Here is a 25248-nt window from a genome sequence, read left to right as displayed (position 1 = left end):
TCATTACGTACTGAACGTCTAAATAATTTAATTAAAACAGAAATATTTACTAAATTTCCAACTGCGATCATTTATTAAATATTCTATTTTAATAAGCCTGCCTTAAATCAATCCGTTATAATATTCCAAATTCTCTTCATTTAAGAGAAATCTAGACATCTTGTATTTATTAAAATATATCTACATTTTGAATTTCTTTCATTTCTAAAAAGATTTAAATCTTTTTTTTTATCAATTAGTTTGAATAAGTTAAAAGAAGTCATCTCCTTTACTTGAGCGTCACCCATTTGGAGGCTGGAATTCATACTAAACGGGTCATGGAATGTGACGTTTCCGAAATGTCCAGATTTTATTTTCTTCAGACGGATAGTGTATGTATCCTTGAAAAAATTCATAAAGGAATCAAGTGAGGTTGAAGACAGATTTTCAAAATCTAACCTGCAAGATATATTAAGTATTTATAAATTATGCAAACCAAGTTTGTAAATTTTAAAATTTGGGAGTTCTTACAACCTATTCAGAATGTTTCTTCCAAATTTTTTCCAATGTTCCTGCACGACTTCTTTGATACTTTTCCTCGTATTCGCTAAAATGGATAACCAAGCTAACAAAGTCCAAACCGCATCTTTATGACCAGAATAGCTGAAAAAAATTAGCTAAAATGATTTATTGAATGAACGTTTCAATGCTTAGCATAAAAAGATGATGAATAAACCAAAGATTCTTTGTTATTTACGAAAATATTTGATATTTGATACGAAAATATTTGGTATTTTATATTATAATATCGATACAAATCCGTGATACCACTTCCCATCTATATTAACCCCGCAGTTGAAAAGAAAGATTTACAGAATTTTAATGGATGCTGAATGAATGATTTAATAACTCTCTCCCCTTTCCTCAAGTTTTTCCTTTCACAATTTAGTGACACGACAAAAAACAGGCAACTTCAATGACGAAAGCTCCGGAAAATTGAAGAATTATGACCCTATCTTTATTATGAACCAAAAGCAGGAGATTCTTCTAGAAAATTCCATATGGCACTGCATCCTGTCGGAAAAACCTTATAAACTCGAGAAATTGGAACATTGAGTCATTCTCTCTTTGAAGTACTGATTGCATTGTTAGTTCGTGATGCCGAATGCTCTTTGATTGTGTAGTTATTTAATTAGGGATCTGTTGTTTCCTTGAGAATTGTTAATTTCTATAAATGTTTTCCTTTGTACAAAGTTCGACAGATCTCTATTACCTAGGTGTCGAATTTTTCGAGGGGAAAAACTTAATTTTTCATTATTCGGCTTATTATGCTAAATTAACAGTACAATTCCGCAACAATATATACTATCGATTCTACTAGTTAGCCCCGATTTCTTATTTTCAGATAACAAATACTGGGAAGCAACTTTTATTCTGTTTATTAATCTTCCAGATATCGGTATTTAAGAAATAGACTTGCTTTTCACACCATGCTAGAAAAAATTTGCGTCTTCCACTCAAATTTTGTACAGTAAAAGCTTTGAATTTTCCATAAGTAAGGAATATATATATATTGCCACGTTATTTAAAGCCAAAATAAAAGATGCAGTACCATTGAAGTTAAAGTCTAATTAATTAATAAAATCTTATCTACTGGAAATTGACTGAAAAAAGATCCATTTAAAACATAATTAAATTTGATTTTTGAAAAAAAAAATCTTTCAAGTTTGAATAATTGATTTATCAAGTTACGTTTACTACAGTATAATTGTTTCTATATTGATATCTTTAGAGACAATAAATTATTTTTACCTCATATCAAAGCAAATCAGATAAATATTCACTTTCAGATTTAAGATTAAAATTATTTTATTTTATTTTTGGATATAAATTTAGAAAAAAATAAGAATGCAATAAAATTACCATAATGGAGCAATGCTGAATGCAATATTTCTGAATGTTAACATTTATTGAAAATTAAAAATTCAAAGGGTTGCATAAGAACTTCAGTTTCATAAAATTTAAGAAATAATAATAATAATTAAAAAATCTTATACGATTTGTCTACTTCTTTGATGGACTTAACTCTTACAGAGATTAGTATTTGATAGAAACCAACTGTACTTGCAAGAACTCACTCCCACCGCCGAGCATTCTTCTCCAAACACCATGGAATTGTTTGCAGCAGGCAGCATGGCAGGGGCAAAAGTCGCCCAACCTGGTAGGTCTACGAAACACAGCAAGGAAGAATACTTCGCAACTCTGTTCAACAGAGGATGTGTTGGAAGGCATCAAGAATCAAGCAAGAGATTCATTTATAGAAAAGAAAAAAAATATATATATTATTTATAAATAAATGAAAAATTACATTATTTATAAAGTTCAAAATCCTTTTACAGTACACTTCCGAGTATTCGGTTCGTGACTATCCGGCTTCCGTACTATCTGGCCTAGGTTTCTTTGTCGTAATTAACTGAGGAAGGCAAGACATTGCATTGGCAACACTGCCAAGGCATTGGAAGCGGGCGTCTGCTACGATCTTCTTACGTGTATTGTACAAAATACAAGTTGTGACAGGAAAAGAGCAGCATTCTGCTCGTTGTTCATTGTTTAACGGACCTCAAATGTTGCCGCTGTTCCTGATTATAACTAAACAGTATGTACAGGATTTGTAAATTTTTCATGGGGTATGCTTAATGTTTTTTAAGTATATTACAGTAAAATGTACAGAATTCATGTTAAAATATGAGCAATTTATATCCTTTAACTGACTTTTTATCTAATAAATTCTTGCAATGCAGTATATAAACATATACAAACTACCAGTACAGAGCTTTCTAATTTAACTTGATATGTTATCGGCAACTGCTTCTATGTTTCACAGGGCCGCGGCCGCGTTCACATTCTACGTGGTTTGAAACAAATGGAGGGCTTAGTACCCAGTAAAAAGTGAGAAAATGCATATTATAACAGTGAGTTTTGGTATAAAAACTTTGTCTTCTGGTATTGGTGGTCAAAGAAATGAATTCAGAGAACTCCGGCTTATCCAGATTTATTTATCCGGCCTGTCCTTTGCCACATTAGGCCGGATACGCGGAAGTGTACTGCATTATCATCATACAGTAATCAAATGCAATTTATCATTGATACACATTTCAATTAATTATTTTACTTTCTCATTTATTTATTTTTTTGAAAAACTAAAAATAAGAAAAGATTTGAGATTTCCTCCATCAGAAAAAATAATTTGTGGATTTATTTATATCTCTTGCTGTGAACATAATAAATAAAAAAAAAATCTGAAGAGCTAGATAAAGGGAATTTGTTTTGAAATAAAATTTTAAATTTGTGATGACTCCTGATTCCAACTGTTGTAAAAGTGTAAAATGCATGCTCCTTTCCTTTTTGACACAATATGATATTTCTTATCTAAGATTGCTTTACCGCTTTATATATGAACTATACAGCTCTATCATCTTCTTCCATTTCGGAAGTCCCATTATTCCCTCTTTCCAAAACGTGTGGAGGCTTACTTGCTAAATATACTTCGATGTACATTTTTCTTGCACTTACGCTTCAGAATCGTTTTTTTTTTTTCAAAATTGACTACTCCAATCCGCTGGAAAACGCACAGAATGACCGGACCGCAACAAAAGCAACGTTGGCGGGAACTGTGGTTGATTCCTAAGAGCCGTCACCGGCCATGGTACAATCCTTCCCTAAGGAAGTACGTCCCATCATCGATTTGAGGAGCCAGACCCCCACCTTTTCGAGCACCCACAAGGGTGGAGAAACCCAATAACCATCCTGGAAGTTTCTCATCTTCAATGACGAGGTCCCCCCCCTCCCAGTGGGACATTTTTATAAATGAATATCAAGAGCGGGGCTCCAACCTGCGTAAACAGAGAGACAGCTAGACACTCCAACCACAAGGTTAAGTATGAGCATTTCATGGAGATAAGTGACCAGGGAGCAAAGCCCCTTAGTTTAACATAATTAACATTCTGCATATACTGTGGAAAAAGGTTTTATGATTTTTGTAAAGCAAATGAGCCAAAACACAAGATGGATTAAAATACAACGACGTTCATTTATTTTTTTAAAAAATAGACTAGCTAAAAAAATCTGTGCTTGTCATTCTAGCATAAGGAAAATAAATAATTGTCATCTTTTAAAAACAGTCAATTTTAGATACATTGTCAATAATTAAAACATTTGAAAGAATGGCGTTATAAAAAAAGGGCTTCTGATAGCCGTTTAAATTGTTGTGCCCACTGGCGTTTTTTGCATCTCATAACCGTGTTTCTCAATTCAATTAAAATTAAGTCCTTCATATACATTATAATTTGATACATGAAATCCGCAAACATTTAAAATAAGCCAGAGATTCTTCGTAGAATAAATAGTTCCGAAACTAGGATCTTATCAAATCAGATAGTAGAGAAAACTACCAAACTAAGAGCTTATTTGTTATTAATAATGTTAAAATTCTCCTGCTGACTTCTTGTCTCAGCGCTTGTAATGTTTGGCATTTGTAAATTAGTGAAATTTAAGTAGTATTCCGGGTAATTCGTAGTGATTTCTGGGTAAATATGTGAAGGCTCAACAAAATAATCAAGCGGTTAAGAATTATTAATACGATTACGACAGATAAAGGCAAAAGGTAAAGTACTTAATATAAAGATCACAATATTTAACAATATTTAAAATTCAAAAGGAAGTAATATATGGTAAATGACTCATTAACTAGCCGACTTTGGCGACCTATTTATTAACCCAGATTGTTGACTTTATGGGCTGTTTAATTGCGATATGAAATGCATACTTTTTAAAAGTCGTCTTTTTATTTGAAAAGAGGGATTTCAATAACCTATTCAAAAAAATGCATATAAATTAAAAAGCACATGTTAACGTACGTACTATGAAATAAACGCGAAAGTGAAAAACCTACTTCAAAATGAATGCCCCCCCCACTCAAAACATTTATTGATTTTAACATCGGTAAAAGCACACGATGGTTAATGTTTTGATAGAATTTGATTTTCATAACATTGAATATTGTTACAAATTCCGCTTTACATTCATTTTTTAATAAAAATTAAAGTAGGCATTGTAAAGAAAGGAAAAATGAAACTGATATAATCAAAAAGGTAATTTTTTGAACTTTAAGTTGATACAAGAAAATTTTTTGTGAGAAATTATAATAAAAGATTTCACTAACAATTTTCATTGGTAATCCATAGCCATCTCACAAAAAAACCCGGGAGGGGGGCACCTCGAAAAGAGGATGAGATGCTTCCGGTATGGTGGTTGGATCTCGCCACCCTAGAGGGTACACAAAAAGTTGGGGAATCTGGCTCCTCTCATCGTTGACGAGAAGTACTTCCTTTGGGAAAGGAAGTACTTCTTTTCGGTGATGGTCCTTATTACTCAACCACAGTTCCCACCAGTGTTGCTGTTGCGGCGGTCCGGTCATTCAGCTTTCTTTATCCATGTGCCTTCTGGTGGGTCGGAGAGTCAGTGATATGGCTTACCCATCTGACAATGATTGAATCTACTCTAGCGTCCATTTAAACTTTATTTGATGTCTATTTTTTTTTTTAACAAATTCTTTCTTCTGAGTGAAAAGAGTTTTAATGGAACCTTATCCAGAGCATTTCCAATAATATTTTTCAGTTCTCTTCATTAGCGAGGCTTTGAACCAAGTGCATAGTGTTTTGTTTACATTTGATTGTTGCCATTCGACAATTTGTAATAAAAACGATTTCTTTACCACGAACGTTAGCGTTTTATACATACAGACAAGTAAAAGTAATTCTAATGGGGAAATATTCAATAATGAAATCAATACTTGTCAGGTGCTTGAGAGGTACAGATGCTGCACACCATTACTCTCAGAGGGTTCTCTTGGAAAAACGGAATGCACAAGCTCTGGTCAGCGATGATGGCCAAAGTGTCCGAAGGAGAGACAATGAATCCACCTTCTCCGACCATCAAATAGCGGCTCTGTGTGCAAAGAATATCCACATTACAATTGTATGCCCAATTCACTTATTTAAATCAGTGTAAGGTAGTTTTTACAAAACTTGTTTGCATACTCTTTAATTAACTTCTCATGCCAGAGAACGCATTGTATGACATTGGCGCACAATATTAACTTTTGGCGAGATTTTAGCAGTTTTACTGAATCCATCAGAGGCGAGTTTTTTTGGCGATAACCCTTGGAATGCATTAACAATATCCAAAAAATTTAAATATGTGTTTTAGACCTCAATCGATTGAAACAAAAATTTGACACAGAACTGCACTTGTAGTCACAAAATCCCGTACCAAATTTGATCTATTTATGCCATTGCATTTTTGAATTATCAAGTTTACAAGTTGAATTATCAAGTTGTTGCTAAAAGTACAGATCGACAGACAGTCAACCATTAGTTGGATTTGGCTCAACATTTAACAGGTGTCTACATTCTACATGTTAAATCTTCGTGCAGAATTTTATCAATCAATCTCTCTCTCTTTTTTTTCTAATCATATTGTTAATTTATATCCGAACAGCCAGATAGACGAACTTCCTCTAAACAGATTTCACTCAAATTTTGTTGGAAATCTGCTACTTTGGTGTAAAGACCGTATTCCAAATTTCCGCCATCCAGCTCAAAGCGTTTTTGAGTGATCTTTGTCACACTTGACAACATCTTGCAAGATCCTAGTGTACAATAGTTACGAAATATTAGCTTTTAGCGTGAATTTAGAATCTATCATGTCATCCTTGGCGAGTGTTTTGGCGATCCATCCCTGTCATGCTGTTAACAAAATCCGAAAATCGAATTTCTGCTTTAGACAGCTTTTTATCAATCGATTGAACTTACACTTGTAAGAAATCACATACCTAATTTCATTTATTTAAGTCATTGCGTTTTTGAATAATCGCGTTTATATGTTTTTGAAAATGAAGACTGACAGATGGTCAACCCCTTATTTGTTTTGCTTCACATTTTGACTGGTGTCTTCACTATAAATGTTAAATCCATGCACCGAATCTTATGCATCTAGCTCATTTTATAATTATCGTGCTAACTTATTGTTACGAATCTCCGATGCGGCTTTCCCGGATAGTTGGCTCCATGGGAGGTCCCGGAGCTTGGCGACGAATTTGGCGACTTTGGCGCCAAAATAGATAATACCCGAAACATCGAGAATTTTCACGTTCCGTCCAGCAGGAACGGAGATACGCCTCGAACGTTCCTGATTGGTTGAGAGGCGTCTAGACCCGCCTCCTGAGACCTATAAAAGGAAGCACCCGCAGCTGCCGGGCTGTGGTGAATTGAGGAGAAGTCGGAAGCGACAGAGCAGAGCAGAGTAGTAGTGAACCAGAGTCGTGGACCAGTGCAGTCGTCGTAGTTGTGAGCCAACGGTGAATTGGGTCGTGGACCAGTGGAGTCGAAGAGTAGTCGGAAGCGACGGTGAAGAACTCGTCTTCCAGGGACTAGCGGAGCAGCGACGGAGTAGAGCTGCTGTGTATGCTGTTGCATGCTGCTGTGTATGTGTTGCATGCTGCACGTCTCCGCTGAAGATAATCGTCTTCTGTGCTGTATATAGTTGTCATCTTTGTGCTGTCCTGTGTGTCTTCGTGTAAATAAACGTCGTTGTTTTATTTTCTACTGCCGCCTGGTGATTGAGCGTTCTCTACACCATATAACTCCCACTATCCAAACGAACCCCGGAAATTTCGTAACATTATATTCGTATTGTTAGACAGACGGACTTCTTCTGAACAGATTTTACTTAAAATTTGATAGAAATTTTGTGTAAAGATTATATATCGAATTTCAACAGTCCAACCAAAGCGTTTTGAGTTATCTTTGTCACAGACAGACGGACATTTTCCACAAATGTGTTTTTCGAACTCAGGAACATTTGAAACGTGGAGAATTCGTCAAAATATTGAATTCGAATTTTTCACCATTTGCTATAATTTCTCTATACTATATATATATATATATATATATATATATATATATATATATATATATATATATACGAGAAAGTGAAATCATAGCAAGAATGTGTGATATGCTTTTAATTGCTTGAATTTGATATATTTAAGATTGTTCAGGAATTGTAAGAAGGTATTTTTCTAAATTAAGGTAAAATGTTATTTCTAAGTGCTTCGGAATAAATGAAGGAATATAAATGAACTTTCGCGTAAAAGTAATGTTTCATAATCTTTGATATTGCCTAAGTTTATTGTTGAGTTATCGCCTTTCAAGACTATCTGATTCGTTGGGGACATTGATTACCTTTCATTTCAGTGAAATCGTTTAGATATAGCTTCATTTTCATGATACCGCGCAACCGCCGGATGTTCAAGATGTGTTACTTTAATTGTCTTATATATGTTCTGCTCAGTGTATGTTCGTAACCAGTAAGATAGAAACAAAGATAACCAGTACATAAACCAGTAACATTAAAAATCCATTCATGGCATTATTAAAAATGTAAATGCGTGGCTCCTCTATCTTATTCATTTCACGGTATTGTGACTTCACTTTTTTATCCGTCTCGTAAACTACACAGATACTAAGCAAAATCCGTAATCTTTGAGTGTAAGTACTGGAAGAAAATCACGCGATCAGATATTTTAAGAGACAATGAAAGCGGCTTAGATTTTATGGCAAAAATGTAATCTATTGTTGGAAATTAGACAAAAGAAAGATTTTCTTTAGTTATCAATTTCAGCAAGACTGTAAGACTATTATTTCAATATGCAAGACTAATATTTTGGAACTTTAAAATAAAAAATTTTGAAATTTTAAAAAGTTGATTTTTTTTTTTTTTTTTTTTTTTTTTGCCATAATATTTTTGGAAGTTATCAAGAAAAAATGCCAAAATTCAATTTAATTTTTATTCGAATTAAAATTCTAATAAAAATCAAAGGATGATCGCTCCGATGTGCACATTCGCATCCTCTAAGATTATATATGTGCCATTTTTGGTAGATCAAATTGTACAGCATCGACTTACACATACATTCATCTATATTTTTAGTAGAGATAATGAAAGGTAGTTAGTGATACGTAGTATGTGCTCCTATTCGAGCATGAAAAAAATGTTTGTAGTTTGTTCTCGTTCAAAACCTGACTTCAGGAACCATGGAACGGAAAACCTTTGTATTTCAACTGACATTAACCCGTTCATGGTCGTGTCCGTAAGTTTAAAGGGATCGACTGATAAGCTGAAATTAAATCCTTCAATGGCACTCCAATTCGAAAGAAAAATGACACACAATCCATAAATATCTCAATTATTCGATGAATTCTTAATTGAATAATTACATCACATTTTTTGAAACAAGAGATGTTAACCAATTAATTTATAAAGAAAGCAACGTTAAGATAAGAGATTTCAAATATATCGAGGTAATACATTAATGAGAGAGACTTTTTTATTTTAGAATTTTAAAAAAAACTTTTCCATTATAACATACCTATAACAGGTTTACACATCTATTAAAGGGTTGACCATCTATCGCTCGTAATTTTCACATGCATGTAAAAGTAACTCAAGAATGCGGAACTTGAATGAAATTTTGATTTCAATCGGTAAGGGAACAAAACATATATTATATGTTTTGCATATTAGCCGAATATATTCAAAGCCTATATTCCGCTTTCTGATACTTGTGTATTAACTGCAGTTCAGTGATAAATAGCAAAAAAAGGTTGCCAAACATCGCAAGCTAATAGGCTTTTTCGTAACTATTGTTCGACCATGTGGTAATTATAAATAAGTACCGATTTTTTTTTCACTACGAAATCCACAATTTTTACATGTTCAATTTTGAAAATAAATATTTGAGTAATCTTGACATTTACGGTCTTGCCCAAAGTGTGCAGTTTTATGCGAGAAGAAATGGTTAACACCTTTATTTGAGAGTATGAAGGACATTTTAGGGAGACAAATCTTCCTGTTTTTAGGATAATCACTTCTATAGTTTTTTACCTCTGTTTTTTATATCGTGCTACTATTATGAAATAATTACAGCTTATTTGAAGAAAGAAAATGTATGATACATATAAAATAAGTACTTAATCAAGCACATCTTTAATTTTTTTTTAAACACAAAGAAATTTACTCTGAAATTTATATAGTAATGTTATAAGTACAGAGGGCTGGATATCAGTTATTCTTAATTTTAAATTAAGTTTTTATAAAGTGATATACACTAGATATGGGCCGCGGTGGCCTGGTGGTAAGGTCTCGGCTCGGAGCCGGAGCGTTTCAGGTTCGAGACCCTATTCCACCGGAGAACCGTCGTGTGAGGGGGTCTGTTGCACGTTAAATCCGTCATGACCAAATGTCCTCCCGCTGGTGTGGTGTGGAGAGGGGGGTGCCAGCTCAGGTATATTCCTCGTCATCTGATCAAAATTACGAGGTCTGTACCAAAATAGCCCTTGTGTTGCTTCAAACGGGACGTTAATATAACTAAACTAAACTAAATACACTAGATATGCTAATTTTTTTCTGTTTATAGACTTTACTCTAAAAGCGATTGGAACACAATTTAACATTTCTTTTAAATCTCCTGAGAAAATAACTCTTTTTTTTTCTTTAATATTCTTGATGAATATAGATGATATGTCTAGCCAAGTGAAGTTGAAGTAAATAATAACCTGAGTAACACTTAATGAAAAATAAAATGTAATGATGCTGAAGGTTTTAAATTTTTATTCATTTCCCAAGATTCGAAAACCTTGAAAATTTAGGCATGAAATCTTATTCATTTAGAAATTAAATAATTTCTATACAATTATTCAAATAAGAAATTATATGGCTTAATAAAAAGGAAGAAGCTCTATTTCTATAAATTGCAGAATTATTGGGTATCAAAATTTAATCGATATTGAAAGATTTATCATGAATATTACTTCTCTAAAAAAGATAAGTAATAAGTAAAAATGAACTATCAAAAAGACAATACCCTTTTCATTATCGCATTTTGCTCTTTCTTCTATTAGAAAATTTTATTTAAACGTTAAATTTTATATCCACATAATTTTAAATCTTATTTATATCCTTTAGCAAGCTTTTGGATTTCAAATTATGTTTCATTCCCAAACTTTGGGCTGTTATAAATCAGACTCGCCATTCTGAAAAATATCGCCTCCATAATTTTGTTAGACGATAATTATTATAGTCAGTTAAAAGCAAAAATTCTCACCTTAATTTTTAGGAATTATAACAATTTTATATATATTTTTGGGCTTTTTGAGCATTAAAAGGAATCTTTACACCCCTATATATATATTTGAAATATAAAAGGTAAATATATTTATAAGATAGGAATAAAAATAAGCGTACTCCATCGGGACTGATGACGATCCCAATGTCACTTTTATTCTCACTGATAAACTCCAAGAAATCTTCTCTGGAAGATGGATTCGGATCTGCCGGTAAACCCCCAAAATCTTCGAGCGAATTTTTGTGCAGAATGTTCTTTTCAGGAACTTCCAATCGGTTTCTCAAAATATCCAATACAATCGGACCTGTCACTAGCAACACAGATAAGTAATAATAATAATAATAAATGAATTAGGATTATATCGATGAAAATTAATCTCCTAATGCATTTATATTTGTTAAGCATTGTCATAAACAGATGTTTGCTAGTAGATCAGGAATTTTTTTTTTATGGTTCTACAGACGACCGTAGAATTGAATAGAGATGTATTCTGACAATGAAAAAAAAAAAAAAAAAAACGAATTCAAAAAAAAAATCGAAAGGAAAACCTGTATGTTATTCCTTCGGTCATCTCGTATACTTAAGGATTACGACTCATTTTGTGTTTAGTTTCGTCGTGTGTAATGAAGAGAATATTATGTGCATTTTAGAACATTTATTTTGTTCCATAGATTAGTTTGATCAAACATTTAGCTCTGATATACATTGCTAGCTTGAAGCCCACATACTAAAATTTAAGATCTGTCTTGTTCCATTTTTCAGTTATCACATTCATGTACACATACACATGAGTATATGTACATATCAGTAAACAGAAGTCTAACATTTGATTTTATTCCAGATTTAACAGACATCTCTGATTTACGTGCAAAGACACATACCAAATTTTATTCCCTAGTTAGTTGTAATTTTTCGAAATCGAATTCACAGATAGGTAGTATTCTGAAAATACCTTTTGTCTCTGGGAGGTCAAAAAAAGTGAAAAATTTGTAGTGAAAACTTATAAGCCAGTTAACAGCTACGCTACACGAGCAATTGCTTTTGTATTGTGGTCATGCTACTCGGTTGGGAACCACAAGGTCCCAGGTTCTTTCCTCGCTCATCACAAACTGCTACATTGGTGACCCGGACGGGATTTGAACATGCAATCTTCGTACAGCTGTTGTGGCGCCATCTCCCCATAGCAAATCAAAGTCGTCAGACTCACTTGACGCAGCAACACAAAGCTGTCGGACTCACTTGACGTAACAGCAACCTTTCACCCACACACGCTCGCCATAACGCTTGGTGCTACTCTAATGGGTACAGGCACATTAGACTCAATAGTTAATACATCACCACTCAACAGCCCTATCCTTCGTCTCACCTCCGACTCACTGGAGGGAGAGTCTGTAGTGAAAGCTTATAAGCCAGTTAACAGCTACGCTACACGAGCAATTGCTTTTGTATTGTGGTCATGTTACTGGGCTGCGAACCACAAGGTCTCAGGTTCTATCCTAGCTCGTTACAAACCGCTACAAATTCTTCAAAATCCTCAACTTTGACTTTTTGAAGATATTATTTTTTCTTCCTCTACCTATGTACGAGAAGTTTAAATAGATAAAAGTTAAATTCAATGAATTAGGAATTCTGAGAAGGAAGTTACTGTGGCTACAGGTGCAATCTGTTTGAATCCTAGTTTAGCATGCCAGGAGTTTGTCGCCAATATGGTAACCCAAAAAAGCAAGCAGAATAACTTTCCTAGTAAACCTAATACTAATTTGTTTACAGTTTTTTTCGCTTGTTGAGTTGTACATCTATTGCAATAATTTTGTAAGAACTGAAAATTAAACATAAGCAACAAATAAACATCCATAAAACAAATAAACATCCATTTATGAAGTTGTGTTTTATAAACGGAAGTATTATTACTGCTAATAAAACATTGTGTTATTTCCCGTGATTATTCCACAAGTTTATAAGTGTTCAATAATCCGATGTCTGATGACTAGGATAATCATAAATATTATGATCACAAATATTATGAGGGTTACTGTATTTGCAAATTCGATGTTTACATTTCGAAATATATATGGCGCCGAAAGAATGTTTGTCTCATTGAAAACTTCTGTCTTTTTTTTTTAATGGAAATCGTTACTTTTTCCAATGAAGAATTAGTTAAACCGAATATGTAATTATTCCTTCAACTTTCTTCTATAGTTTAAAATACAGACTGACTCAACCTGCGTGCAAAAGTTCTTTCCTTCAGAATTCAAAGGATTTTCTACAATTGTCTACAATAAGGGTTCAAAAAGACGTGTTTATAGATTAAACAATTGTGATCAATAAATCTCATAACTTTAATAAAAGTGGTGGATAACTGTAAATGTTTCATAGCATTATTTATATGGTCAGTCATCTTGATTGGCGACTTTATATTTTTCGCATCCTTGGTGAAATAAGAGGCACACTAAACTGGGATTTTACCTCATCTCCAATACAAACAAAATGTATATAAAGTTCTAAAAAAAAACCACATTTAAGAAAATATTTCAGGAAAAACGTAAGCGTCACTTCATTTTCACTTAGTGCACTGAAGTTTTCCGTTTGAACGTGATTACAAATGTGGCGCAAGCTTCATAAGCCAGTCAACGCCTCTCAACATTGGTGATCACTTTTGTCTAGTGGTTACGTTACGCGGCTACCGATCCTAGCGTCGCAGATTCGATCCTCGCTCGTAGAAATTCGCTTCCCGCTCAGGCAATCTCCACATTGGTGACTCTGGTTATGAACAAACAAACGCAATCTTCATTCAACCTTCAAACAGCTGTTGTGGCGCCATCTAACCGCAGCAACCAAAGTCGTCAGACTCACTTGACGCAACAGCAACAACTCGCCGTCGCTCGCCATAACGCTTGGCGCGATAAATACATTCATCGCTCAGTCAATTGCTTCACAAACACCTATAGAAAGAACTATAACACTATATAAAATTAGTAGGATTGCATAAAAATATTTAAAAAGATCTTTAAAGATCTTTTTATTGTTACATCGTCAGAAAAGCTATTGTTACATCGTCAGAAAAATCGTAGCATTAAAGTCACAGGCTCGTTTCATTTGTCTTAAAATTTATTTTTAAAATTTTTACTTTTATCCGTAGGAGACAATAAAGTGAAACACTCCCCTCCATCCGACCCCCAAGAAAAAAATAAGAATTTACTTGTTATTAGAAATCTTGGTTTCAATCGGATGGAAAAAAATAACGCGTTTGAAACATAAATTCAATTTTTCGGCGTTTGTTGCTAAATACCAAGGATTTTTCGTCAAAAAAACTGCGAGGAGTCAGTAAAAGTACTAAATTCCCGCCAAATTATACTTCATAAATATTGTTTATTATATATTGTGTTGTGTTACAAAATCACTTACCACATTTGATGCATTTAAATCATTGCGATTTTGAGATATAGCGTTTACATGCTTCTAAAAGCACATGCGACAGTCGGCCAACCTTTTGTTGGATTTGGCTAAATTCAATAAGTGTCAACACTATAGATGTTAAATATGTGTACTGAATCTTATCTATCTAGCTCTCTTCGTTATGTATTTATCGTGTTAACTTATATTCGAATAGTCGGATAGACAGACTTTTCAGAATGGATGTTGCCCCAACTTTGATAAAAATCTACAAATCTGGTTTGAGGATCGCATATCGAATTTCATCCATTTAGCTCAAAGAATTTTTGAGTTATTATCTTTGTCCCAGAAAATAATTTTTCCAAAAATGTGTTTTTCAAACTCATGGAGATCTAAAACTTAGAGATGATTTTGATCTCAGGCGATTACAATACTTTGTATACTAGAAAGTAAAAATAAATAAATAAAACGTCAAAGCGATACGCAGTCTTGAATGATGTCTGAGAGGAGGCATCCAAGTGTGAAGGGTTAATGCATTAAACTACGTCTAACAAACATAAAAAGGAAGAAGAAATACTTACCACCATTCGAACAGTCGACAGTGATCGTTATTGAATTTTTCTTCAGATAATTCTTCAGCGAAGTAAAATGAAACATCTGACTCATGACTTCAGCATAAAGTGGAGCAGAAGACACCATTTGTACAGTGAAAGGTTTCTCCGAGACACAATAATTCGCTGTCACATTCCCTTCAAAATCGACGCTGAGATTCTCGCAAGTGTGGTAACTTTCCAAGGTGCGAGCTATCTTGTTAGCTTTATCTAAAACTTCCTTGCGCATTGGAACTGCGAAGGAAAAGAACGATTATTTAATTTTTTTCATCTTTTCACTATGAAAAACGGTGTGAATAAATTGTTTAAGTATAGTAAAAGATTGAAAAGTACCATTGCGGGGGGGGTCTCCCAAAAACTTTCTCGCACATTCTCTAATAAAGGTATTATCCCAGAGAATGCCTTGTATGAAATTGGTATTAAATATAAACCTTTGGTAGAACAATTTCGAAATATTAACCTTTGGCGAGAATTTAGCATTTTTACTGGATCCATCGTCACTTCCTTGACGAATTATCTGGCGATGAATCTCTGGCATGCAATGAATAGTATCCGAAAATCGAATTTGTGCTTGAGACATGTTTTTCTCAACCGATTGGAACAAATGTTTGACACAAAACTACACTTGTAGTTTTAAAATTCCATATAAAATTTGATATATGTAAGTCATTACGTTTTTTTGACTTATCATGTTTACATGTTTCTGAAAGTAAATGTTCTGCAGATCGACTGATGGTCATCCCCTTGTCGGACTGGTTCAAACTTTGACGGGTGTCTATACTATGTTGTTGTTTCTTATGGCACTTGCCCGCTGTCACGAAGACAGCAACTTTAAGCCGGTGGGGGAGCGTCTCTTGTTTTTATAGTAGCGCCATCTAGGGTCAAGAGAACGACTTAGCTACACACACGTCACAACCCTTTTCAAGGGGCGGACTTCATTCACGCATTTCATTCACTCCTCCACAGATTGTCATTTAGACCTGAATCAGAAAACGATCACCCCGATCCAGTACCGACCCATTGGAATTACTCTCGACATAGAGGACTTTGTGACCACGACAGATTTATACGCTCGTCATCCACCAAGCACGCGGAGAATCTTCGGCTGGCGGGGTTCGAACCTAAGAGACGCGAATCCAAAGCTCTACCAACCAGGCTATCCCGGCTGTCTACACTATACATGAAATTATATTTGAACAACCGGGCAGATAGACTTCCTCTGAACAGATTTAGCTCAAACTTTGAGAGGAATTTGGTACAAAGACCACGTACCAATTTCATCAGTCTAACTCTAAGCGTTTCTTTAATTATTTTTGTCAACAGACAGATAGACAGGCTTATTCCAAAATGGGGTTTTCGAACTTAGAAGATCTAAAACGTGGGGATTCATCAAAATCTTGAGTTATAATTTTTTGACGATATACTTAATGCTATACTTTCTCATAATATATAATACTTTCTCCTATACTACGTATAGGAGAAAGTAAAAAGCATCCATTTTCAGTAATTAACATAAGTATTTTCAGTAGATTAGTGAGTTGAAAATCTTTACCTGAAAAATATATTTTGAAATTATTACAATCATTAAATGATTTGCTCGTTAGGTAGGGAGTCTGTTTAATAATTTGAAGTGTTCAGTGACAGGCAGATTCTATGATGCACGGCAATCCCGTACATTTAATATTGCTGAAAACTCAAAGTCTGAATGAACACTTATCAAATTCTCAATATTTCAAAATATCGTTATAATCTTTCGCTTCTTTTTCATGGGATAAATGAAATTATAATCTAATAATAGTTAGCTCCCCATGTGACCATTCTCCAAACAAAGAATCGACTGAATAGTTTCAGCCACACATGTTTATATAAATTTACCTATAGGACTTGGAATTTTACAGAAGATCCTTTACTTACTGTTACTTAATAAAGAAAGAGCCAAAATTTCTTCATACAGAATCGTCATCTTTGTCGCCAAATGATCGTCAAGTTTATCTGGGATCAATGATCTATTCATCAACCGTTAAGAAAATCTGAAAATTCCTCTTTCTTGCTATTAGACTGACTAAGTAGGGAAACGAGAATCCGGATTCGTTACAATATATAAACACCAACTGGATTTATCTCCCTAAAACTTTCTAACAAGAATGTTATTCCAAAGAATGCCTTGTAAAGAATTGGTGTACAATAATTACAAAATATTAACTTTTGGCATGAATTTAACATTCTTACTGAATCTATTGTATCATCCTTGGCCAGTTATTTGGCGATTAATCCTTGGCGTTTGTTTAATAGCATCCAAAAATCGAATTAGTGTTTTAGATGCGTTTTTCCCAACTGACTGAAACAAAAATTTGACACAAAGCTATACTTGTAATAAAAAAAATAAAAAATCAGTACCAGATTTGATATATTTAAGTCACTGCGTCTTTGAGTCATCGTGTTTACATGCTGATGAAAAATACAGTCAAGACAGACGGTCAACCTCTTGTTGGATTTGAGTCAAAATTTGATACTTATCTGCACTTTAGATATTAAACCTGTGTGCCAAACTTTATCTATCTAGCTCTCCTCGTTTTGTAGCTGCCTTGCTAACTTATATTCGAACAGCCGGATAGGCAGACTGTCCCTGAAAAGATTTTGTTCAAAGTTTGATAGAACTCATTTGGTATTAAGGCTATATACCAAATTTCATCTGTTTAGCTGGAAGCGTTTTAAAGTTATTAAAACATTATTATAGTTAAACGAGGGAATGAATTCATTAAAAACTCGTTCGAATTTTCCAACAATTACAATATACTCTATACAAAATATACTATATTATATACATAGTCGATTAACTTATATAGATACTAGCCTCCTTTGGCGACCAGTCGGTTCGCCAATCTTAATGTTCGTTTAAATTTTAATAATTAAATATTTTAAGCAATTTCTAGTTTAATAGATTCTTCATCAAAATATTTTAAAACTTCAAATTTTGATAGTCATATAATTCACTCATAATATTATAAAGGCCTTCAGTCATAACGTAATATGTATCTGTCTCATTTTCTGTTAGCTCTCGTGGAATTTATGCTTTAAATTAAAGTGCAAAGAATTAATCTGCAATTAATATAATAATATTTTTTACTGAAAGAAAGCATTTTTTTTTAAATATGATTACTGATAATAGAGTCACTGAGCGTTTAAACTTTATGGGCACTAAAGAATATCTTTTTTAATTTATGTAATATCTCAATAATTTGTCAACAAAATTTTCTCAGATTCATCATGAACGGATCGATTCATTAACAATGTTTCATTTTAAATGCATCAAACACTAAGAAATAAAATGAATCGTTAAAATAATCGGTCGAAAACAGGTTTTAAAAAACTACTTAAAAAACGATGTACTTAAAACTATAAGCACATACAAAAAATATATATAACTAACATAAGTACAATTTATTTACAAAAGCATGCAACTAACCTAAAAATAATATAAATCAAGAATGATCCGTTGATAATATTGTCAACAATCAGAACACAATGCGCATGCGTGAATTTTCAACGCCAGTTACTGTAAGGCAAATGCGTGAATTTTTCTACGTCAGTTGGGGTAACGCTATGCAGATTAGACATTTTTAATTTCCTTTATTCGGTGTTATTTCAATTCAAAAGTACTTCAGAATGAATCTGAAAGATCGATTCATTAACAATGCTAAATTTTAAATGCATAAAACATTAAAAAAATAAACAGAATCGTTTGAAATAATCGGCCGGAAAATGTTAACCCTAGCCACATTACTGTTGGGGAAAAAACTGTAGCCTTACTCATTTGGCATTGGGGAAAATGAAAAGATTTTTTGGCGGGAAAGTTAGTTTTTAATTAATAATTAAAATTCTAAATCAAAAATTCAAAAAAAGGGACCCCAGGTGCACATTCCCGACCTCTAAGGTATACATGTACCAAATTTGGTAGCTGTAGGTCAAATGGTCTTTTTTGTAGAGCGCCAAAACACACACACACACACATTGAGCTTTATATAAGTATAGATAATATAATATATAGACGATTGCAATATACTATATAATAATTACAATAATAATATTTTTTTCGTATACTATGTACTTGAGAAAGTAAAAATGTATTACTATTTTGCTATTGAATCCGCTTTCTGTGTTTTATATAGCAGAACTTGTTTGGCTTCTTTTTACTAAATGATTGAAATAAGGATAAACTACTGAAATAAAGATTTTGTCAGAGCTTATGTGTGTCAAAATATGTATATATATTGGTTGACAGTCGCTTTGCTTTCTGTAATCTCCTGAAAATACAAAACACCGCCTGGGGCATTTCTATGTGAGCATGTCAGATGCCGGTATTCGGTATCGTTGACAAGCGACGACCCTAACATTTGGGCCGGGCGGCTTCGACTATTCGGGGAAAGTTATATTAATTGATATAAAGTTTTACATTATTTCTTTTAGCACTTATGTAAAAGTATAAAATTTGCAAACCATGTTTAAAATATTCTTATTTAATTTTTTTAGAATTATTTTTTTAATTTCATATTTGAAATTTTTAAATATAATAATTTTGTTAATGGATTAATTTAATGCTTCTAAACCATATTATTAAATAATTATAAATTGTTTCAATTAAAACTGAACTATCAAATCTGAGCAGTTCTGTGTCTCTGCCATTTGCAATATTTTTGGGTATAGATAATTATTAGCAGAAACCCTTTAATATTCTTTATAATATTGTCCCATGACGTTTATAAAAAGTAACAAGTAGAATTATACGAAGCTAATGAATTCTAAACGAAACAACAAAAACAAATACATAAAAGAAATTTGAAATGAAATCGCAATACTAAAATAAACTTCTTTTATACCATAACTTTTTCAATTATTTAATTTCATAATTTCCTTTAATTGAAACTTCCTTAATTGTGGCTTTTAAAACGTATAATATAGACTAAATCCGAGAGGAAATAAAGACTAGTGCAACTGATAAGAATTTTACTTGTTATGCAATTTTTCGATTTATCATTAACTTGTCTAAACTAATACTTTCATTATTTTAAATAAGTCTGATATTTTTCATATTTGTTCTGACCAATCGAATCTCTCCCTTTCCCATCTCATGATTCAAAATTTCGAGATTCATCATATAAATGTTTCGTATAATTTCAAAACATGTCATTCATTTCACTTATATAAAAATAACTGAATTATTTATTTATTAAATCTTTTCTAACTGATATTTTTTTAAAAAAATTCTGATCATCATTCAAGCTATAACAGCTATTGGGATATTGGAAGAGTATCTGACGATAAATTAACTTGATTTTAAAATTTAATACTCAAATCTGACTTGATTTTTTAAAAAAGGAACAGAAATTTGCCAAAGCTGAAGTTAATTTTTAAAAAATATATTTACTTCCAGGTGGACTCAAAACCTTCATGCCGAGATATTCCTTAGCAGGATGGTGTCCACCGGAGAAGATGATGGCAAAGTGGCTATGCCTTGCTCTCAGGAGGCAGCCTACGGCGCTTGACGAAGAGTGCTTGTCCACCAAGACTCGACGCACCTAAGACGACAGAGACAAATTAAAACAGAAAAAAGCTTATGAGCAATTCTTTTTCAATGAAAGACTCTACTACTTTTTCGATAGTGGGGCATCAGCAAAATTTTGACGAGTATGGATTATATACTCAGATATGAATTTTAGTTCCAATGGGAAAAAAAAAGTAAATGTTCAAGTTTGGTAGCAGTTGGCTCCACTATTAAGATAAAAGTACTGAAACCTTTATAACAAGGAATAGTCATATCACTGACTCTCCGACTCGCCCGAAGGCACACGGATAAATAATACTCCATGACCGGACCGCCGCAACAGCAACATTGGCGAGAACTGTGGTTGAGTCCCAAGGGCCATCACGGGCCACGGCACAACCCTTCCCGAAGGAAGTACGTCCCGTCTTCGATGGGAGGAGGCAGATCCCCCACCTGTTTATGTACCCACGAGGGTGGCGCGATCCAACCAGCATAAATTCTTAGACGAATTTTGTCTAAAATTTGATATAAATCTATAATTCTTACTATAATTAATAAAAAAATTCACATAATTGGAAAATTTGATCGGTATAGTTGCTTTTTTAATGTTCTGTGGTGGTAGCTTTTTAAGCCAGTTAACAACCTCCGGACACGAGTAATCACTTTTGTCTAGTGGTTACGAACGGCTACGAACCCTAACGTTGCGAGTTCGGTCCTTGGCAACTCAACCACGACAGTCCACTTGAACAGATAGATAAACAGTTTCTTAAGTCTTTCCGATCGAATTTAAGTCTAAAGTCTTTTTATTAAAATTTAATCGAGAACTACATTTTTGGTCAAAGATTGCACTAAACCATATCCATTTTGATTTTTAGATTTTAAAGCTATTTTCCTCAAAGACGGACATAATAATGCAACACTTCATTGGCGGCGCTACGGTGACCTTAGATTGCACGCATACTTTAGGATTTTAATACTTATAATTTTCTATATTCAAATAATATAGATCTAAAAAAAGGGATCTATAGACAGATCTAAAAGCATATCACAATAACTAATTTTAGTTGCTAATCAAAATAACAACATCATGATCATGAATATAAAAATTGAATTATATGAATTTAAAGCCTAAAATATGCATGCAATCCAAAGTCGCCGTATTCGTGCCAATGGACCAATTATTCCGTAGACGAATTCGGTCTAAAATTTGATACAAATCTATTACTATAACTGAGCAGCAAATGATTGAAAAGAGTTAATTTGGTTTCGGAACTGATTTTTCAGTTTCGTCATCACAATTTTATTATCAAATTTTTTGATAATCACCCAGTTTTAAATTCTACAGTGTATATGTTTAGGAGACAGAATTATATTGCTTGTTACAAGTAATAAAACGAATACAATCGGAATTTGGAATGGCTTGCAAAGGTAAAGTAAATACGGTGATATTTTTACAGAACTTACTGAATTTCCGGCTAAAATTCGAGCTGCTCTTTCCATCGCTTCTCTGCTACGGTATCTTCCGTCGCTGCTCAAAATAACAGTAGCAGCTTGGATGTCAACAGCATACAGCAGAGCTTGAGTTATATGTTCCACAAAGTGTGGAGCACAAAAGATATCAGTACTTCTCCTTAAAAATATGTTAGACAACAGGTGTTCAGGAAATTCCTCTGTAGGAACGACTCTTGATTGAAGATCCGCAGTAGTCATTTATAAATATTTCGGAAATCAAGCATTGACCTTCATAAACTATTAGCCTCTGAGCGATGAATTCCAAGAAGCAAAATTTTCAGTGAAGTTTAGATGATTAAAAGCGTCTTTCTTCAGTTTTGTTGCTTACTGCATGAAAATTTAAGAGACTCGTGCTCAGTTTGTGGTATAAAGTTTAACTTTCAGTGTAGGCAAGTTACAATCCATTGCTTGCTTTTCACTTTAGATGACAAATTACTTCCTGTGAACTAATTTATAAGCCTTACAGGAAATAGACTATTATTCTGAGCCTAATTTTATTTTGTTTTATACAGAAAATAGCGTATTTTCGAAAACTATCCATTCAGTTAGGATCTTATTCCATATTAAATGTACAAGTTATAGATTTGTAGGAAGATTCAAATTTCTGTTCGCGAGCTAAATTCCTTCCCTTAGGTCGTTTTTTTTTGTTTTTTTTTTTGTCGAAACTATTTTTGAAAGTGATAGTTCCCTCTTTTTGAAAAAAAATAAATAAAAACCTAATTGCATATCATTTTTTTAAATAAAAAATGAAAAAAAAAAAACATTCATTTCGATTTTTCAACATAAAGCATTATTCAAAATAAGAAAAGAAAAAAAAATAATAACTTATCAATAAGTTCTTTTTTACAGAATGGGACAAATATAATCCCAATATTTCAGAGCTTTAAAATTAGAGTAAAACATAAAATAACTTGTGTTTTTTTTAATTATAAAATAATTTATTCATTTAAAATAACTAAAAAATATCGTTATGAACGACAAAAATTCGCTGCATGACACAATGCGCTAATCTTAATCATAGCAATATGCACAATTTACCGTTGCGTTTTGATTTGTATACATTTTTTTCATTTATTTACGCATTTACTGTTGACACATGCCACTTGTCAACTGTATGAAAAATTTGAAATTAATTATTAAACTTATGTTAATGAGTATTTCAACTTTTCGAGGTGAGTTAAAATATATCCCACCATGCATAGAAAGCTAAGCAAAAGGTGGGACGGATTTTAAACCACCTAACCTCTAAGAGTTAAGGCTGAATTTAATAGAAATAATCGAATTTCGGATCGTCATTGTTTAGTGAAAAATAAAACAATTTTTGAGGGCACATTTTAATACAAACTCATTTTAAAACTGTTTGTTTAATACAAAAAAGTTAAACCGCACAGGATTCAGTTAAAGTTATACTGAACTCCCGGCAGGAATTTCCTTACTTTAACCAAGCCGTATACCACAATATGTTGAGTTTGCATTCCAGTTCCGTCATGTAGTAAAGAAAATTAAACTACTCGCCGATAATTTATTATATCTGAAAGTCAATACAAATCTGCAGTTTTGATGTCGAGGCCATGAACCAAATTTTATTTATTTATCCTGCAATTGGAGTTATTATGATAGCATACACATATAAAACGAAGCAAAAACCTTTCCTCCGATGAACTCACTTCACCGCTTCAAACAGTTCTATTAATTTAATTTTAAAACTCAAACTAAATTTCTTTCGTCTTCATTATCCCGTTTGCCATTTATTCTGTTCACAAATATACAGATAAAAAAATTTTTAATAAAAAAAATGTCCAATGGGCGATGGGCATAAAAATTTAAAACAATCAAGTAAAACGCAATAAAATGCCATAGTTCGATGGAGGAATTTTAAATTAATATGTTTCTCCAAACAAATGAGACTCCCAAGTTTCACTAAAGGTTTTGATTACGAAAGAGCATTTTTCCTACAAGTCTACATTTCTAATCATAATGCTCAGTTTCATCCAATTAGCTATTTATGTTTTTTGAGTTAGAGCATTTACAAGGACTTGAATGGGTGAACAGAAAGACTTTTCCTAGAATCATCCAAAACTGTTCTAATTTCGTTAAAAAATTGAAAGAAATCTGCACATTAAACGAAAAGATCTTGTACTGAGCTCCGTGTTTTTAATTTGTCTTTGCATACTTCCTGTATGAGAAAGTAAAATGAAATATTCTATTGAAGTTTTTGAGGCATTTTAAAGATATTTGCTCGCCTGAAAATTTCTAATTGAGATATTTAATTTTTGTCTGCTTTTTACCCACGAATTATCGAATGTAACGCACATTTTGCTCTGAGTAATATTTTGGAACATAAATAATAACTTACCGCTTTTGGCGAACAGTTTCTTCATTTAAATTATTGACTTTTTAGACTGTTAAATAATTAATATGAAATGCACTTTTTAAAAATATATTGTTATTTAATACGAAATAAAAATGTGTTGTTGCATACGACTTAAAAACTTAAATTCAATTGATTCAATTTATTGCAAATTGAAATGTGTATATATTATAAAACAAAACCGGAAGTGAAAATCCAAATGGAATAAATGATTCGCAGAAAGACACGACTGCATGTTTTGATGGATGAGTGTCAATTCCATAACAGCATTTAAAAACATATTACAGATAGTGTGTCAAATTGAATCAAAATATTTCTAAATTAATTAAAAAATTGTACGGAAATAAAATTTGTATCCTAAAAAAGCTCATTTATTGAGTCTACAGATAATATAAAAACAATTTTTGTAAGGTAATTGTTATGAAGGATATGAACATCAATTTCCGTAAACGAATCATAATGATGATCCATCTGACGATGTTTAAGTCTATCTTTACACTGATTAAATTTCCAATCTGGAGCTTATTTCTTGATTTCTTTTATATTTTTTTCTCTGGCTGCATGTATCATTTAGTAATAAGGCGAGTACTCTGTA

General features: G+C 32.8%; 1 protein-coding gene across 1 annotated transcript; it reads right to left on the bottom strand.

The window, feature by feature from the left end:
• Window positions 1–506: 506 nt before the first annotated feature.
• LOC129980595 (phosphoglucomutase-1-like) lies at window positions 507–22480 on the bottom strand. The gene is made up of 7 exons (XM_056090976.1): window positions 22235–22480; window positions 20654–20804; window positions 15199–15462; window positions 11344–11534; window positions 5831–5985; window positions 2104–2241; window positions 507–642 (listed from the first exon to the last, which is right to left on the bottom strand). The coding sequence occupies exons 1-7, from the start codon at window positions 22478–22480 to the stop codon at window positions 507–509; spliced, it is 1281 nt and encodes a 426-aa protein (XP_055946951.1).
• Between the last annotated feature and the right edge of the window lie 2768 nt (window positions 22481–25248).

Source organism: Argiope bruennichi, chromosome 8 (genome assembly GCF_947563725.1).
Source record: "Argiope bruennichi chromosome 8, qqArgBrue1.1, whole genome shotgun sequence".
NCBI classification, from domain to species: Eukaryota; Metazoa; Arthropoda; class Arachnida; order Araneae; family Araneidae; genus Argiope; species Argiope bruennichi.
The sequence above is the reverse complement of the archived record's forward strand: the minus strand, read 5'-3'. Positions and strand labels throughout refer to the sequence as shown.